We start from the raw sequence: 19,044 nt of genomic DNA, 5'->3' as shown, positions 1-19,044 counted from the left end.
AGTGCCATAATTCATAGTATAGTACGGTATTTAGTTATTCATATAACAATTTTCATTATATTTAATCCCATCACTGCAGGATAACATTAATCTTTAGATACGGTAATGCATAAAGTGCAACAGAATTTGTCAAAAATTTGACAATTTATGTTGTTCTAAAGTTGTAAAGTTTGAGACCAAAATATTTGCATGAAGAGTTATGTGATGAAAGTCATTACATGAAATACAAGAATGATATTATATGCATATCTTACCTCACCAAAGATTTGCTATATCAATTCAATGATGACAATAGGAAAAATCATGGCATTAACTTTAAATTAAACACCCAACTTTCAATAGTTAAGAATAACAACAATGTTATGAAAATACATAAGGGGTTAATCTCAAAGGTCCTTAGTACAAACTACAGCTTAGGATGATTATATTTACATTTGTTTTTATTATGCAGTAAAATAATTTTCCATATAATGAGTATTACTGAATTTCTAAAATATTGCAATATGCGGCGTCCTGAGACTTGACCTTTGTGCACTTAGGAATAATTTGCAGCTTTTGCCGTGATTATATTTCTATTAATAGTGTTACAACAAACAGCATTGTACTCAAAGACTAAATTATTCTTACAAAAATTGTTTGGTGATACAGGTATATAAAATAGTTGACAGATAAAAGACACTCAGCAGTACTTTTGTACAATACATAAAAAAATTAAAATGAAGAAATTGAAATCAATGTTCTTAAAACCAAGATGCATTCATACACTGGCAAAGCATTGCCAAATATAGTAATGGTTCTCATTATGAAAAAAGGGGAATCTTCATAAAATGGATGCGACATAACTACATATGAATGCTTATGACTTTTCTATGTTTATGCATAGATGGAGTAAAAGAACAATCTCTTTAAATGTAATGAGACTTTGCAGATTGAAAATATATATATCTCTATAATATATACATAAATGCAAAATGCATAATCAGTCAAGTAAATTGTAAATTTGTGTCAATTTTTGTGCTTATTGAATATTCAAAAGTAAAGCTCTTTAATTGTACAGAATGTTATAAGTTAATTTCAGCATAAAGGTTATAAGTTGCCTTAGTCAGGATTACTTTAAGAACGAAAGTGTTAATTACTGAAGATTTGTAGATTTGAGAATTCACAATTTATTGAACAGTACTTAACATTGGTCAATACTTCATTATAAGTTTGTCTTGATAACATTTGCTAATTGTAAGAAAATGATTATGCATAGGTCTCTCTCCAACATCTGATATGGACTTTTATACACTTTGCTAAGCAGCATTAGTTTAAGCAATACAGATGGATAAAAGAATTAGTTATTTTTCACAAAATCATGTCACTAACAAATTTAATATTTCTTTATGGGTAAATTTTGCTGTGACAAAGAAATGCTATTCACCTTGCTCAACATTTTTTTTCTATTCACCAAATATTTACTATTCATATTCAATCAGTTGTTGGAGCCACTGAATTCTATGTAACCTAATCAATGCATATTTTACTACGGGCTAAAATGTGGGGATAACAAAATTGTTTACTCTTAATTCATATAAAGATCATATCATGATTACATCCAAATGATATAAGAGAAAACCTCTAAAGCATATCTATTTTGTGTTCAATTTTCTTTAATAAAAAGTCATCATTGTGTATACCCTGTATTGCTATATAAGGCTTTCATACATTTGTATATATCTCAAGGAAAAAATATGGACAGTGCATTGGATACTAAGTCATGTGGTGACGGAAACAAGTCTGACAAAAAAAACAGGCTAAGATTTCTGCAGCAACCTTATGTTACAAAGGGAAACCAACGTAACCTAAAAAGTTTAAAGCTAAGCAAGTTCTGCACCAAAGAAAAGAACAAACTAAAAAAAAAAAAGTCACACATAAAAGAGAAACATTATCACACACTTTTTAAGCTCTGCTCCTCAAAGCAAGACTTGAAACAGGTAACTTCATACCCAGCCACTTTGTCACTGAAGATAGATAATTCTAACATATACTTCATGATTTTATATGCACATTTTGCTATACATTAGCACTCTAAAGGAAATGCTATCCTGAAAACAAAATAAAATGGGAAATAATGATAAACTAATAATATGAGGCACCATACAGAGTAAGAATAAAACTCAAAGAAAATTAACAGAAAATTTAAATACGGTACTGTGTACGCAGTTCTATATCTTTTGCAGTATAGATTTGAATATCAAAATAGATGTATTATTTGTCCCTTCTTGCCTCAGCTTTTTCATTTAAGTGAACGTATCCTTCATCCACATGGTACCTCACAGACTAATGTAACTATTGTCACCTTTAAATGAAGTCTAATGACTTTGCATTCAAATGTTGTATCTTTTTATTCCAATTACATAAAATATATCTGAAAATAAAGGAATGCTGATTCATTAGGCTTAGAAGTACTTCCAAAGATTGAGCATTTAACTTTTATATAACAGATGACTTATGGATTGGCTGTGGATCATGAGGTTACTGTATTTGCATACAATATGAAATGACCTGATAGTATAGGAACTCTGAAAATTTCTCCCTGAATATATACTGCACATACAGTATATTCATTTAAAATGCCAAATTTCTGAATAGTTGCCTCGACTATTCACAGTTTGTGACCTATAACATTCGTACTGACGTGGTAGTTATGTGGAAATTTGCTTGTTAGTGCTATATACGTCAATAAAATATGTTGCAAACTGTATTAAAAACTATTTTTTCGAATGTTTGCATTCTTAGACTATCAAAAAAATAAATGCTGATATGAGGTTACGCAATTCAGAATTCTGACATTTTAGTAGTAACTTGACAGAATCATGTGACATGTGTATTATATTTTCCATTCTTAAACAAGTGGATTTATAAAAGCAGATTAAGAAAACATTCTGACAAGTTTGACACGTAGATTATTCATGACTGTATTTGGCACCCGGGTTTAAACTTTATTAAACTTGAAAAGCATTTATCTAAGACAGCACTTGACCAATCCTGTACACACTTCCTTATCATTTATACACTGTACACCTTAAAAACATAAGAGTTATCGTAAAACTAAAAACACAAGTGTGAAAAACGGCCCAGCTTAATTTTAGAAAACAAAATTATAGCTACAATTAATCTGAAAGGTTTCATTTTAAAAATTGTGCACATTGCTTCTTAAAGATTATGGGTCCTAGTATTTCATACAGCACTAACTAGCTATAGCTGACAAGAAAAAGAATCACAAATCAAAACTTGAAGATTGCACTTTTGTGGCTTCGACCCAAAATCAAAAGGTGGCGAAGACATTATTCCATCTTGTGATCTTGGAAGCAGCAGGCTTTGCCAACTGAAGTTTTTGTGCTTAGGTAATAATTTCTTTGCTATACATTTTATTCTATCATTTTCTTTTGACGCAAATTATCAGCAAAGGGAGGTAGATAGAAGCGTAAAAAAAGTGCTTAGTTTTCTATTCATAAAAAGTTAATAAACTAGGTTTTATCTTTTAGATTATGGGTGGTTTTCATATTTCCAATATTCATATCAAAATTGCCTTCCTAGTGAAAAATGAAAATTTAAGCTCTCAGAAATATCAAGAATGTTTATGCCCTTAATGCCACAGAAATAGTTTTTAAAGATATTTGAGATTGATGAAATGGCTTTCTCGTCAATTTAAGATTTTCTGAATTGAATAAGCAATGAAATGGAAATAATTTTGTTTTATGTTGATTTTGGATGACCTGAAATGCACTTGAGTTATTAGTTATAGCTGTATTCTGATTTGCTTAGCATGAGAAGAATAATTAGTCTGATAAAAACACCTAAGATAATTTTCTTGCAAAGATAAGACATTTGCAACATCATTGAAATATATTAAAAAGCAAGTTATGCAGAGGCAATTAAGTTACCCACAAGATCGAAAAAAACATATCTTTTGTGTTCACTTCATTCACTCTGCAATAATATTCTTACAAATAATAAAAAAAAAATTCTATTATTTCAAATAAAAAAAATAATTAGCAGGATGAAATACCAGTACTACATCTGTATAGGATGCCTGTCTTAAAGCAAGCATCAGCTCTAAAATGAATCCATAGTCGCTAAGATGGCAATGTACCAATACAGTAGATTTATTTTTTACACAGATTAAGAACTTTCAGTCAGTGATTGCATATGAAGGATGTAATCTAATACTAAATAGTTTTGTATCATTAGGCAGGTAAATCAGTTGGCTTAAGATATCTGCTCAATGCCATTCATACAGACATTGTAATGTAAAACTGCATAACAATATTGTTGATAAGTTAATAAAAAATAGTGCTCACGTGAGCAAATGAATCTACTAGATATTCTATATTTTGAAATGACAATATATTACTAATTACGGTACAACCACAAAAATACAAGTGTTTCATTTTTCTATCAATCTCATGTAAAATCTAACCTGCAACAACAACAGCTTTTCCAGCACTGTTAGCAATGTCCAACATTTAACAATTGGCACAGCCTTACTTTATGCAACACAAGAGTATTTATCCCTTGCAAGGTCCTTGAAAAATGTCTCGATGCAAGGCCAGGCATATTTGCGATCACAGCACCTTTTCAGGGAATCACTAGACTTTAGTTTCCCCTAATTCAGAATCTAGATCATCTGGTCCTCGCCCCTGTGGATATAGCAAAGGTAGTTTAACAGAAAAAATATCGACATGCAAGATAGTTACAGAATAAGGTATGAATATTAGGAAATATAACATGTTTTTTTGATAAAATGAAACATTACAGAAAGTAGAGTAACAAATCTAAACGACTGTATTTTGTTCTATTTACTATATACAGTACACATGATACTACATTGTATTCACATGCAAGGACATATTTTAGCACTGTATCTGTCAATAATTTATATACAGCACTCCTATATGATAATAGTTTTTATTCATAAATACATATTATTATATATGCACACAAGTAGGTATCTTAAATATATTTTTCTTGCTTACTATTTGGAAAAGGATTTGTCACATTTCAAACATGATTTGATTATCCAGTGCTAAGTTCAGAATGGTTGGAACAAGGAATGCAGCCTGCCATGGTGTGTTTAGTTCTATTCAGTCCTTGAAAACATGCTAACTATTTATCCTGGATGAGTGATGTACCGTATATGGGGGGGGGGGGGGGTAGGTTTAACCACAACTGTGAGAATGCAGTTGGTGTCACGCATCATTGTGATCAATGTAGGCAGAGATGAAAGAGATAAGTAATTAAATGATAGCGATGCCAGAATTAGAAATTGTCTTTTTCTCTACAGTTTTATGACAGTTGTTTTCAGATGCACAAAATATTCAATTTTTATGTGGATTTGTCTGATCGTCAGGTAATCATTCAAAATCTTAACGAGGGGAAGCAGTTGTGAAATAAATTCCCAAAAACATTAGAAAAATATCTGTATGCGCAGTAGGCCTATTTATTCTGAAGACAGCATACAGCATGCTTAGTCGTCAACGCTACTGAATGCCGCAGGATCTAACGAGCGTGAATTCCCTGGGCATAGACCTTAAGATGAGCACTACATAATAGAAAAGAAAGACAAAGTTTTAAAATTGTGCTCATATGACACCAAGAGGGTTGGATCTTTTAAATATTTGGTATCAAATGTAACAGATGGAAATACATACTCAGAAATTAAATACAACGTGCTTGGGTGAATTGGAGAAGGTCATTAGGAGCCAGCCTTCAGCGACCTTATCTACAAAAGCAATCCTATCCTGGTACCTTTAGCTTCCATTTTACTCCCAATTATTTGTGAGTCTGAAATTGACCTGTTTAAGACTGAAAAACTGCCCTCTAGGGGCAGTGTTATTTGTAGTATATTAATTGCTATGGATAGATACTGCCACGAGGTGCTGAACATGCATTTTTTTTCATCAATTTGAGCCCTTAGTGAACGTGCACATATATCAAGCATGTGAAAGCACATGCATTTTGATACTGTACTCTACATACAGGATATTCATAAGAATTTAAATTTTCTTTATCCCTGAAATATGAAAATGAATATTTCTTTGATCCCATATAAATGACTTGAGTACATTGTACTGATGTACTACAGGGGACAAAAAACCAACAAAAACTCAAGACGCTATTTACTTCAATTTAAGGGCTGCTTTTCTGGTCCTATACAGCAGGGAAACACTACTCTCTACAGGATGTTCACAGTCAATTTGTCATGTATATTCCATGGCAATCAGCATTTCACATCGTATATTGCTCGTTTATTGCCAAATCCACAAAATCGAAGTACTTTGAGAACAAGGAATTTGTGCTGAATAAAAAAAAAAAAAAAAAAAAAAAAATTGTTTAAAGAACGAAAACTATATAGGAAATTCTGACTTGAACATCAGGGTGTATTCCAGCTCACATCTCACCTTTTCTGGGCGTTGAGGGCAGTCGGCTATCAGGTGGTCTTCACTCTTACAGTAATGGCACCTTTTCGGCTGCGGCCCCATTGAGCATTTGGCTGCAAGGTGATTGGCGAACTCCCCGCAGTTATAGCACCTGGAAGGAAGGGGGAATTTACAGACTGGATAATAACGAGGCCAACAGTCATTGGACTCAGAAAGGTTGTTGAAAGCCACCTTAAGAGAAAAAGATTTGTTGTACAAAAAAAAAAATTGTTTGAGTGCATAATCATACAAGCATAGGAAATAAATAAACTAAAAGAGAAGCAATGAGCAATCAAAATAATTTAAGAACCGTAACAACACTAAGCTAGATATTTCGCATATAAGCTATAAAAAAAATTAAAAAAACAAGAGAAATGTGTAAACAATATATACATCTATATAATCATTCTCATCTGTCACGCTTATTGACGCAAAGGGCCACTGTTAGACTTCGCCAGCCGTCTCTATTTTGAGCTTTTAAATCAATATATCTCTATTCATTATCTCCTACTTCATGCTTTATGGTCCTTAGCCATGCAGGCCTGGATCTTCCAACTCTTCTAGTGCCTTATGGAGCCCAGTTGAAAGTTTGGTGGACTAATATCTCTTGGGGAGTGCGAATAGCATACCCAAACCATCTCCATCTACCCCAAAGTACTTTACTCCTATGCAAAAAAGATGAATAAAGGGAGATTAGAAATAGGCCCTCTAAGAATTGAAGGACGGTTAACGAATAAAAAAAAGAAATATGCAACATATTAGCAGAAAAATATAAGAATGAATTCACGCCAAGAATTGCAAATGAGAATAATGAAACAGAAATGAGAGAAGAAAATAGCGAATACCTAACGAATATAGATATTAATGAAGCAGATATTGTGCAGGCTATAAGCGAAATTAAAAATGGATCAGCGGCCGGGCCAGATGGAGTTCCAGCGATTTTGTTTTGTTTTGTTAAATCACCATGATCTCATCTACATATGCCACTCGAGTAATCTCTCTTATTGTTTCATTTTAATCCTGTCCTCCCATTTAACTCCCAATATTCTTCTGAGGGCTTTGTTCTCAAATGTACAAAATATGTAGAATATTGTTTCATTGTCATACCACAACTCATGTCCATGCAGTAACACATATCTTACTAAACTAATATGTAGTCTGATTTTTTATATGTAAATTCAGGCGATTTGATTTCCAAATTTTACTTAACCTTGCCATATGCTGATTTGCTTTTTTTCAATATTTCATTAAACTAAGATTCTAAAGATCCTATACTACAGATCTTAGTTCCTAAATTATTACATGATTCTACCTCATTAATCCTTTCTCCCTTCAAACATTATTTCATCTTCCATTGCATATTCCCTTCTCATCATCTCTTGTCTTTCTTCTATCTATCTTGAGCCAAACCTCCCTTGGTATTTCATGCATTCTGGTAAGCAAGCTTTGTAAGTCCTGTGGTGTTCTGCTAATAAGGACAACGTTATTAGCATACTCTAGGTCAGCTAATTTCTTGTTACTAATCCAGTTCAATACTTCCCCATCCACACCGGTTCTATGCATGACAAAGTCAATGAGGAGGATAAACAACATAGGTGACAACACATTTCCTTGGAGTACTCCACTGTTCACTTGAAATTCATTTGATAGGATTCCACTAAGATTAACTTTGCACTTGGTAAGCTCATGAACAGACTTAATCAAATTTACATATTTCAGAGGAACTTCATAATAACGCAGGACTCCAAAAAATTGGGCGGTGCACACTATTAAAGGCTTTTTCATAGTCCACAAATGCCATCAAAAGTAGATTGCGATATTTTACCCATTTTGTCAGTACAACTTTTACCTTTCCTAAATCCTACTTGCTCATCTCTCAGCTTTTCATCAATATTTCTCTGTAGTCTCTTTAGAATGAGCATACTATACATTTTTATGACAACTGACGTAAGTGTGATGCCTCTGTAATATTGCAATCAGCCAGATCTCCTTTTTTTCACCAACATTCCTAGCTTCCATTTATGAGGTTTTGCTTCTTCGCGCCACATTCTACGAAATAATCTTCTATGTATTCTGGGAGTCTCTTCATTTTCAGCCAATATCATCTCGGTAGTTATTCCATCGTATCCAGGGGCTTCCCATCTTTAGAGTTTTTTAAGGATAGCTTCGACTTAAACATAATGAATTCATTCATGGGCACATCAAGGTCTTCATCAGCTTCATGGATGTCTATCAGATTTTTCCCTTCATATCTCCTATTCATGACCTCACTAAAGTGTCCCATCTAACACACCAATCTCTCTCTTTTTTTTAAGTGTAAGTGCTTCTTCTTTGCCCCAGTAGAGATTTCATTAATAATTCTATGAGCAATTCTTACACCATAGCCACTTCCTGAATTCATAGCTTTGTCAGCCTCATCTGCTTTCACGTCCAAATATTCCCTCCAGCCATTCCTGGCTTTTCTTTTAACTTCACTATCAATACTGGAATACTTAGCATGCTCTACCTTGTAATTTTTATTACTTCCTCGAAAACTTTCAACAATCAATTTCTGTCTTTGTCTCCTTTTTATAGAATCCCAATTATCCTTTAATATACAATGTTTTCTCCTTGTAACTACTGCCTGTCCCAAGTCTTCACTACCAACTGAATGATATATGTTCTTAATATCACACCATTATTCATTGATTGTTAGCTCTTTGTCTCTTAAAGTCTCCAACACTGCAAATCGATTCCTAAATTCAAATGTAAATGTTTCTCTTTGCTTATCTTCTAGAAGCTTGGTTATATATACATGCATGAATATGTATTGTATTAACATTACATTTACTGTGTATAACAAATATATATATATATATATATATATATATATATATATATATATATATATATATATACATAAATATATGTGTGTATATATATATATATATATATATATATATATATACATATAATTATATATATATAATTATATGTATATATATATACATATAATATATATATATATATATATATATATATATATATATATATATATATATATTTATTTATACACACTACCGCCCGCAAACACGTGAGAAGATGCTGAGCTATGAAAGCACACATTATTGTCAATATCCCGGAAGTACAACAAAATGTCCTCATCTACCTACTTCCGGCCCCTTAGTCTACTTTTTGGTCATGGTCCCCTCGTGAATACCTCCCCATCCCCCTGCCCCTCACCCTCCTCCGCCTCCCCCTCTTCCTCGACGAAAAGAATGAAGGAACATTACCTATCATGTGGGACAAAAGGAATTCTGTGACAAGGGATGCTCACCGTCGCGTAAAATGAACTTTTCCCCCGATGTCTAATGTTTACGAGGCAGTGACAATTATGTGGATGAGGGAGAGAGAGGGGAGAGAGAGGAGGAGAGAGGAGAGGAGAGAGAGAGAGGAGAAAGAGAGAGAGAGAGAGAGAGAGAGAGAGAGAGAGAGAGAGAGAGAGAGAGAGAGAGAGAGAGAGAGAGAGAGAGAGAGAGAGAGAGAGCATTCTGGATCCAATAATGAACACCATTCTGCTTTTTGTGTTTGTTTTATGAGCAGTAATTGAAGTGAGAATTAAATGTCTGTTGTTCCAGTTATGATCGTTTAAAATCATGATTCGATCCTTGTTAATAAGGGTCGGTTTTTTCATGTCTTCCATCATCACCACACCGCAATGGCCGGCATAGCGATGAAAACCGTCTAAACACCAGACATAAATAAGGACATGTCTGAGGCCTTTGTCCTCACATCGAAAAAAATAATGTTACTATACAATCTATCTGTATAATAATAAAAAAAAAAAAAAAAACTGAAAAGATAAGAGAAGCATATGTATCTCACCTCGGTTAATTACACTAGATTTCTTTTTAAATGTCGATTTCTTTTATACTCTTAGTTCTGAGCATGTGTGCAGATAGCAACTCGCAAATGAGCGCCACAAACAGGAAATGTATAGATTGCATTTATGGCGCTGGGGTCTGGGAGGTCCATTGGACGTCGAAGAGTTATTGGGAGGAAGATAGGAAAAAAATAAAGCTGGAATGGAAGTGATGGTAGAAGGGTAAAGAGTGGGTGCAACTAGATGCAAAGGGAACTGCTAATAGGCCTACAGTAATGCCTACTGGGAGGTAGGAATGATACAGATCAATTACTTTTTGGCTGGTAATTTGTGTAACATGCTAGAGCAAAAAATCATGAAAAGATACAATAAAATTCTATAGGTAAGACAAAAATGTGTATGTCTGATGTTTAATTCAATTTAAATTTGCTTCAATTGATCCCCAAGGAAAAAAAACAGACTGACAATACCTGATGGCATTATGTCCCAAAAGAAAATTTAATAGGATTCACTGTTAAGGGTCGCGGCTGGGATATAAGAAGACTGGAAAATTTGAATCTTTTATTGCTCAGTGAGTCTCTTGTGAGATTAAAGTAAGAAGCATGTTACAATTAATGAGCAGCTCCACACAGAAGGATGAGGGTGGCCTCCTAGAGGTATCCCTCATCCTTGGAAGGTCCGAATTGTTCTACAGGTATTCTGTCCGTAACAATATTTTTCAAATCTTTCTCTGACATACAGAAAAAGACACACTCTCTCTCTCTCTCTCTCTCTCTCTCTCTCTCTCTCTCTCTCTCTCTCTCTCTCTCTCTCCTCTCTCTCTCTCCTGGAATTGAAAATATACAGCACCACTCAATGTGGAAATTTCTTTACATGCAAAATAGCAATACTTAGAGCAGACTTACAGTGGATGTAGTGAATAGCAACGAATTCCAAGAATAAGTTAGCCAAGATCATTAAAACTCTGACGTTTAAAATAATTTGCTCTACCAAATGGAGTCACAGCGGATGGACTAAAAAGTCTTTGAGACATCCAAGATTCGTGTAACTCTCTCTCTCTCTCTCTCTCTCTCTCTCTCTCTCTCTCTCTCCTCTCTCTCTCTCTCTCTCTCCTCATACTCCAGCATGTTTCTGTTCATCGAAGCAGCGGATTAGGCAACTACTGTAGTTGTGTCTACCTCTGTAGGTCACAGCTCTGTAAAAAGACAAAAATTGGCCTCCTCTCTCTCTCTCTCTCTCTCTCTCTCTCTCTCTCTCTCTCTCTCTCTCTCTCTCTCTCTCTCTCCATAATCCAGCATGTTTCTGTTCAACGAGGCAGCGAATTAGGCACCTACTGTAGTTGTGAGTCGACCTCTGTAACTCACAGCTCTGGCACAGGACATTAATCCACTACGCTCCAGCATCGATAATGCAGCGACTATTTAATGCGCTGTCAGCTCATCTAAGAAACATATCAGGAGTGAGCGTTGATGTGTTTAAGAATAAACTCGATTAATACCTAAGATGCATCCAGACCATCCAAGACTGGAAGATGCATTAGCAACTCTCTGGTGGAAATACGAGGTGCCTCACACTAGGGGACCTGGGGGTAACCAAACATAAAATAAGGCAATAAGGTAAGGTAAGGCTCTCTCTCTCTCTCTCTCTCTCTCTCTCTCTCTCTCTCTCCTCCCTCCTCTCTCTCTCTCTCTCTCTCCATAATCCTGCATGTTTCTGTTCAACGAGGCAGCGAATTAGGCAACTACTGTAGTTGTGAGTCAACCTCTGTAAGCCACAGCTCTGGAGAAAACAAAACTTTCTCTCTCTCTCTCTCTCTCTCTCTCTCTCTCTCTCTCTCTCTCTCTTCTCTCTCTCTCTCTCTCTCTCTCTACCTTATTTTCCTGAACCTCTTCTTGCTCATGGGCCTCCTGTGTGAGCCCCGGCATTCTGATCCGGATGGTCCAGTAACCATGGTGGCTTCCAGCCCCTTGTCGGAAGACTTGCACTGGAATTCCACAACTTCTTCGTCCCCCAGGCTCCGAAAACCAGACATTTTTGATGACGCTCTGGAAGAGGAAGGAAAAGAAGATGGTCAGAGACTAATTTCAAGTACTGTACAGTGTCAGGGTCCAGTATTTCATGATGTCTGGTGATGGTGACGAGCATGACCGTGATGTTATGATAGTGATGATAATGGTAATGTGAAACTTATAATGATGATTGTGAGGAACGTTTATGAATAAATATCTACCATCTAGACATAATGGATATCTTATAAAATATTAAGAATACATTTATAATTACAATAAATGATACGACGAATATATCACTAATGGTAATTTAAAATAAAATATATTGATTGCCCATGGAACTCATATTAGAAATTACTCTTCGTCCACCACTTTTTTTTTATCATTTATTATGAAATACACATTCACAATCTTATAATTTATAACATATATACATCATAGTATATTTATATAAATAATTTCTTTATTTACATATAGTGTATTTATCATTAAAATTTTCACTATTTATCTAAATACGTTTTGAAATAAAAAATATATCTAACAGTGAATATTTTTTTAATCGAAGTTTTAAATCCTATATTATTTACATTTAACGTATTTATCATTCTGATTTTAATATATTTAAGTAATTTCAGGTCAGTACTTGAGAATTCTAAGTATCTTCACATCCATATCCTTCAACTGAACATAACCACCAAACTCTACATGGTTTATGGGGTGGTGGGGGGGGGGCGGTGTTTATTCTAAGATATTCTTAATGAAAGAGGATGTACCACATCTTCCTTTTACTAACTCTAAATCGTATCAATTTCAAAACATATCCTAAAGATACTAAAGACCTTGTTTGTTTAAAAAATTTTGAATATCATAGACATAAGAGTGTCACCCTATCGTGCCCCCCCCCCCCCCCCGCAAACTAGATGAATAAGATTGATGAAAATATGTTGGCACTTTTGAAGATGTATTGGGTCTATAAATTTAGGGTATATTGACCTAGCACTGGAACCTGAAAGCTATTTACTTCTGAGGTGCAACAAGAAGGAAGTGAAGTACGAGGTTAAAATGTAGGTGTTACTTTCCTTAAAATATTTTATATTTCCTTGTTTCCTTCCCTCACTGGGCTATTTTCCCTGTTGGAGCTCCTGTCCTTATATCATCCTGCTTTTCCAACAAGAGTTGTAGCTCAGCAAGTAATAATAATAATAATAATAATATTAACCGAGGGTCGAAGCGGTTAAGAGCCTACAGTGCACCATTTGTAAGTGGCAGTGAACACTGAAGATATATTATAAAGTATTTCATTTCTTGGGGGACCGCAAATTACGAGATGACAATAACTCAATCAATAACAATACGTTAATTTCCTTTAAACGACATAGTTAGCAACCTTAAATTGAAGGAACGCATCAAGCAATTACTTCTCTTATAATTGATGACGTCACTAGGCTCTTCTCTCTCTCTCTCTCTCTCTCTCTGAAGACCCCAACCAATGGAATGTGTTCGTGCCCAAAGAGTGGCAAATTGTAGGTTCTACATCCCTAACGTTAGGGAGAGGGGTTGTAGGGCATTCTATAAGCTCAATCTATGCCCCTGTCTCACTTTAGCTAACTACAACCTCCCCCCCCCTTTTCCTAAACAGTTAAGGCTGGCGTCAATAGCGTACTCAACACCCAAAAACGACGTTCGTAACGACCAATTAGCGGAATAACTGTGAAAGACAGACTCGCTCTTCTCTCTTTCTCTCCAATCCCCTTTAAGCTCTTGAACGAACCTCCTTTTCCAAGACCGTGTCTCTACCGACTCCGAGAGTAGTAAGGTAAGGTAAGCACTAAGCATCCCTTAACAACAAAGGTCATCATCTGTATACCCTCCTCCTTCATCTTCTTGGCATGCGTCCTCCAAGCCCCTCACAAACAGGTCTTATTTAAGGGAATATTTTTTCCTCGGGCTGGAAGAGCGTGCATTATGTCCACGGGATGAATCTCTCTCCGTCTCTCGTAAGTTAAGGAATTTTCAAGGTGTTTTGATTAATTACCAAACATGAATTCGATAAAAAAAATGTCTTTGATGCATGACGTTTACATAATGCTTTTAAGTGAAATTCACGTAGAAGTGGTTTTGTCTCTAATATAGAAGAAGTGTAAACAAATCGTCAATCACAACAGACAGAGCCTTCTGTACGCATCTGCCACCTATTGGGCAAAACTAGAACTACCCAATCAGCGACGTTTTGGCGCGAACTGAGTGGTCAGAGAGAGAGAGAGAGAGAGAGAGAGAAAGAGAGAGAGAGAAAGCAAACATTGAATTCCAAATTCTTCACACAGGCCTGATCACTGCTCAGATACCACTTGCTCTCTCTCTCTCTCTCTCTCTCTCTCTCTCTCTCTCTCTGAACACTCGCCAGTTGTTAGGTTATTCCTTCACTTATACTGGAAACTTGCCAAGACGCAAATTTCTTGTCGATTATACACATCGTGTATTGGCTTCTAATTCTTGTGACATGGCACATTACTTGGGAATAAAAACATGAATGTTAAGAGCTATACATTTTATTCAAGACAGTAAATGTGAAGATTTTAATAAATTAATTTATATGTGAAAGGTATATTTTAATGTTATCGTCCTTAAAATATTTCATTTTAATTGTTCATTACTTCTCCTGATGTTTATTTCCATGTTTCCTTTCCTACTGAGATATTTTCTTGTGTTAGAACTCTTGGGCTTATGACATCTTGCTTTTCCAACTGGGATTGTAGTTTAGCTAATAATAATAATAATAATAATAATAATAATAATAATAATAATAATAATAATAAAGGGCACATCAGTATTTTAATCAATTGAATTTGTAATTTTATAAATTACAATGATAAATATTTCACTTGGAATCAAATACTTTCTATCCTGTAACTTGTAAGGTTGCAATTTTAATTCGATAAATATTTATATATATTTTCTGAAATGAAATTTAAAGCATTTAACATTCATAGGTCTATTCAGAACTGTTGTTGAGTCGAACGATTTTAAGATTAAATAATTAAAGTTTCTGGTATTATGGTTAATGGTCACCGTGTCTTTCATTTGAATTGAAAATAATGAAAAGATTATCGTGGAATAGAATGATATATTATGCAATGCAAACACACACACAAATATATATATATATATATATATATATATATATATATATATATATATATATATACATATATATATATATATATATATATATATATATATATATATATATATACATATATGGGGAGGACATATAATGAGAATGAAAGATAATAGACAGACAATAAGAATAACAGAATGGGTCCCCAGATATTACCAAAGAAACAGGGGACGGAAGAGAAGACGATTGATTGACGAACTATGAAAATTTGCGGGGCTAGACCGGCATAGAAAGACCATAAACAGAGGGGAGCGGAAGGACATGTCCTAGGCCTTTGCCCTGCACACTCGCATATATATATATATATATATATATATATATATATATATATATATATATATATATATATATATATATATATATAGGCTGAGATCTCTATCCCCATGACCTTTTCTGACACCCACATTTATAGCCTATACACAACCAGACACACAAATTAATTCATGCACATCTCTCTATCTATCTATATAATTACATAAAAATGCGGATGAAAAATAATCTAACACCGTATAGCGAAAAGAAGAGATAGAAATATTATTTTATAACCCAGTATAAAGACTAATGATCAAAGCCGGATCATTGTCACTAGGAAAAGACGGGGAGGAGAACCATTATTATTATTACTATTACTTGCTAAGCTACAACACTTGTTGGAAAAGCAGGATTCTATAAGCCCATGGGCTCCAACAGGGAATATAGCCCAGTGAGGAAAGGAAATAAGGAATAGATCAAATATTTTAAGAACAGTAACAGTAAAATACATTTCCTATATAAACTATAAAAACTTTAAGAAAACCAGAGTTAGAGAAATTAAATGGAAAGTGTGCCCGAGTGTACCCTCAAGCAAGAGAACTCTAACCCAAGATAGTGGAAGACCATGGCACAGAGGCTATGGCACTACCCAAGACTAGAGAATAATGGTTTGATTTTGGAGAGTCCTTCTCCTAGAAGAGCTGCTTACCATAGCTAAAGTCTCTTCTACCCTTACCAAAAGGATCAATCACTAATGAAAGGGGAAATTGAGGGAAAAGAAATAAAAGTGAGAATATAAAGAAGTGAGAAGAAGGGCAGATAATCACTTTGTGATAACCTGTCATCTAATTGCTTAGTTGCTTTAGATCCGCGTTCGGTGCAAACGGGTACGAATGCATTCGAGAATGAAATATTTATATTAAAAAACCTATTCTTTTCTATTAGTCATAAGCTAACGAATTAATTTTATTATAAAAGAAATAAATTTCTTAAACTTCAAATCATAATGATTCGAATGGTAATTGATTTGTTTTTTTCATAAATTAAATTGATTTGAGAAAATAAGAAAAACGGTAAGGAAAATTACACTATTTCAGCAAGTTTCGAATAAAGAAAATTTCTTACAAGTTATTAACTATCTAATAGATGTGGAAACATTAGAAAATTTCGAAATAAATTAAAATTATATATATTTTTTAAAGACAGGCTCCTGATTTACAAAATAATAATGATAATAATAATAATAATAATAATAATAATAATGATGGTGATGATTTTAGGAAAAAAATAAATAATCACTAGGCAATGAAATTTATTAGATCGATAGCAGCACGTGGAATTTGACTTGCGTCATTTTGATGTGGTCAGACCTTTAAGAATTCAATATTTATTTGAAAAAGGAATTATTTTATTGCAAGATTATAGGGTTGAACAATTCTGGACAATATTGCCAGAGAGAGAGAGAGAGAGAGAGAGAGAGAGAGAGAGAGAGAGAGAGAGAGAGAGCTGTAACATCACATCAAATTAAGAATAAAATAATAATCAATTTCCTTCCATTATAAAATATCAATCAATTTCCTTCCATTATAAATTGCCAAAACTCAAACCAAGAAATAAACACAACTTGACGCTTTTCTCCATCTTTCTCCCTCTACTCCATGGTGTTTGTAAGAGAGAGAGAGAGAGAGAGAGAGAGAGAGAGAGAGAGAGAGAGAGAGAGGGGGGGAGAAATGGGGGGAAGGGGCATGTCATTCATCAGCTGCTGATGCCCCTTGATGTACTTTCCAGGAGGGATCTCCCCCTGCGAACAAACTCAAACCTCCCCGGCGTCATCCAACCCCTCCCGGGCCATCATCGACCTCAGCTAATCTGCCTTCTCTTGCCCATCACCCCCCAACCCCCTCTCAACAACTGGTACCCCATTCCCACCTTACCCCCTCCCTGAAAAATCCCCACTCCAAGCTAAGACCAAGACCACCGACGTCCCCCAGAAACCCGGACTCCACAAACACACTTTTCAGTTTGGAATTGCTTTTGAATTTATGGTACGAAACTAACTCTCTCTCTCTCTCTCTCTCTCTCTCTCTCTCTCTCTCTCTCTCTCTCTTTACGGGCTGTTTCAACAGCTAAATCCCCATATAACCATCTTTTTTCTCCCAGATTTCAGTATATATATATATATATATATATATATATATATATATATATATATATATATATATATATATATATATATATATATATATATATATATGTATGTGTGTGTGTACTCTAACCGTCAAGAATGACGTCTAAATATTTAGAGATATACACACGCACGCACATACACAGCGATTCAACCCTTTCCTAACTACAACCCTCTGGGGTACCCTTCTTCATCACGCCCTTTCTCCTCTGAGCGTGACAGGAAAGATTGACTGATTGATTGATTTTAGGTTTTCTGACATTCTTGACAGGTGAGACATATATATATATATATACAGTATATATATATATATATATATATATATATATATATATATATATATATATATATATATATATCCAGACACTTGCTCTTTGTTATATAGGGGAGATGTGTTGATGTGTTTATGTATATGTGTATAAATATAAATATATATATATATATATATATATATATATAATATATATATATATATATATATATATATATATTATATATATATATTTTATATATATATATATATATAATGTATCTATTTATAATTTTCTGAGTGTCTGCCACGAAAATATAGAAAGAAAAGAGATCATAGGCGAGGCTTTGAGAAGCAGAGAGAGAGTCGTGGACCTTCGAGCGATGTAGTAGTTCTCACGCATCATCAAGAAAAGGCTCAAAACCTACAAAGCATTGAACAACGGACTCGACGGATGTAAAATTTACCTCCGCCAACGAAGTTGGGAGGAGGTTATGTTTTCGCCCTTATTTGTCCGTTTGTACGTTCTAATGTGTGTCTGTTTGTTTGTTTGTGAGCAACTTCCTGGCTACCATTTTACTCAGAGTAGTGAAACTTTCGGGGATCGATTGTTATGTTGAGATGTGGAAGTGATTCAATTTTGAAAGTCTTAGGTCAAAAGTCAAGGTCAAGGTCGAGCAAAAGGTTGACCGAAGTAACCCTAACCTTTACCACAAGTTCGCACATAGCTGTCACACAGATTTCAAATAAGCCCACGGTCTAAATTGATTCTTGGAAAGGCAAGCTGGTTTCGAGAAACAGGCTGCCGTGATGGAGGTCTGCATTCTCCGAGTACTTTTTTAAT

At 34.5% G+C, this 19,044-nt stretch overlaps 1 protein-coding gene across 1 annotated transcript in view; it reads right to left on the bottom strand.

The window, feature by feature from the left end:
* Positions 1-265: 265 nt before the first annotated feature.
* lin-28 (protein lin-28 homolog) overlaps positions 266-19,044 on the bottom strand; it is a 77,738-nt gene continuing 58,959 nt past the window's right edge. Inside the window, exons 2-4 of the mRNA XM_068344345.1 lie at positions 12,198-12,371; positions 6,447-6,576; positions 266-4,685 (exon numbers count right to left, since the gene is read on the bottom strand). Of these exons, the coding sequence (XP_068200446.1) occupies positions 4,635-4,685; positions 6,447-6,576; positions 12,198-12,371 (355 nt within the window). The 3' untranslated portion in view covers positions 266-4,634. The remainder of the gene's footprint in view (positions 4,686-6,446; positions 6,577-12,197; positions 12,372-19,044) is intronic.

This window comes from Palaemon carinicauda, chromosome 21 (genome assembly GCF_036898095.1).
Source record: "Palaemon carinicauda isolate YSFRI2023 chromosome 21, ASM3689809v2, whole genome shotgun sequence".
Taxonomy (NCBI): domain Eukaryota; kingdom Metazoa; phylum Arthropoda; class Malacostraca; order Decapoda; family Palaemonidae; genus Palaemon; species Palaemon carinicauda.
Note: the sequence above shows the minus strand (reverse complement) of the source record. Positions and strands in the feature narration are given on the sequence as shown.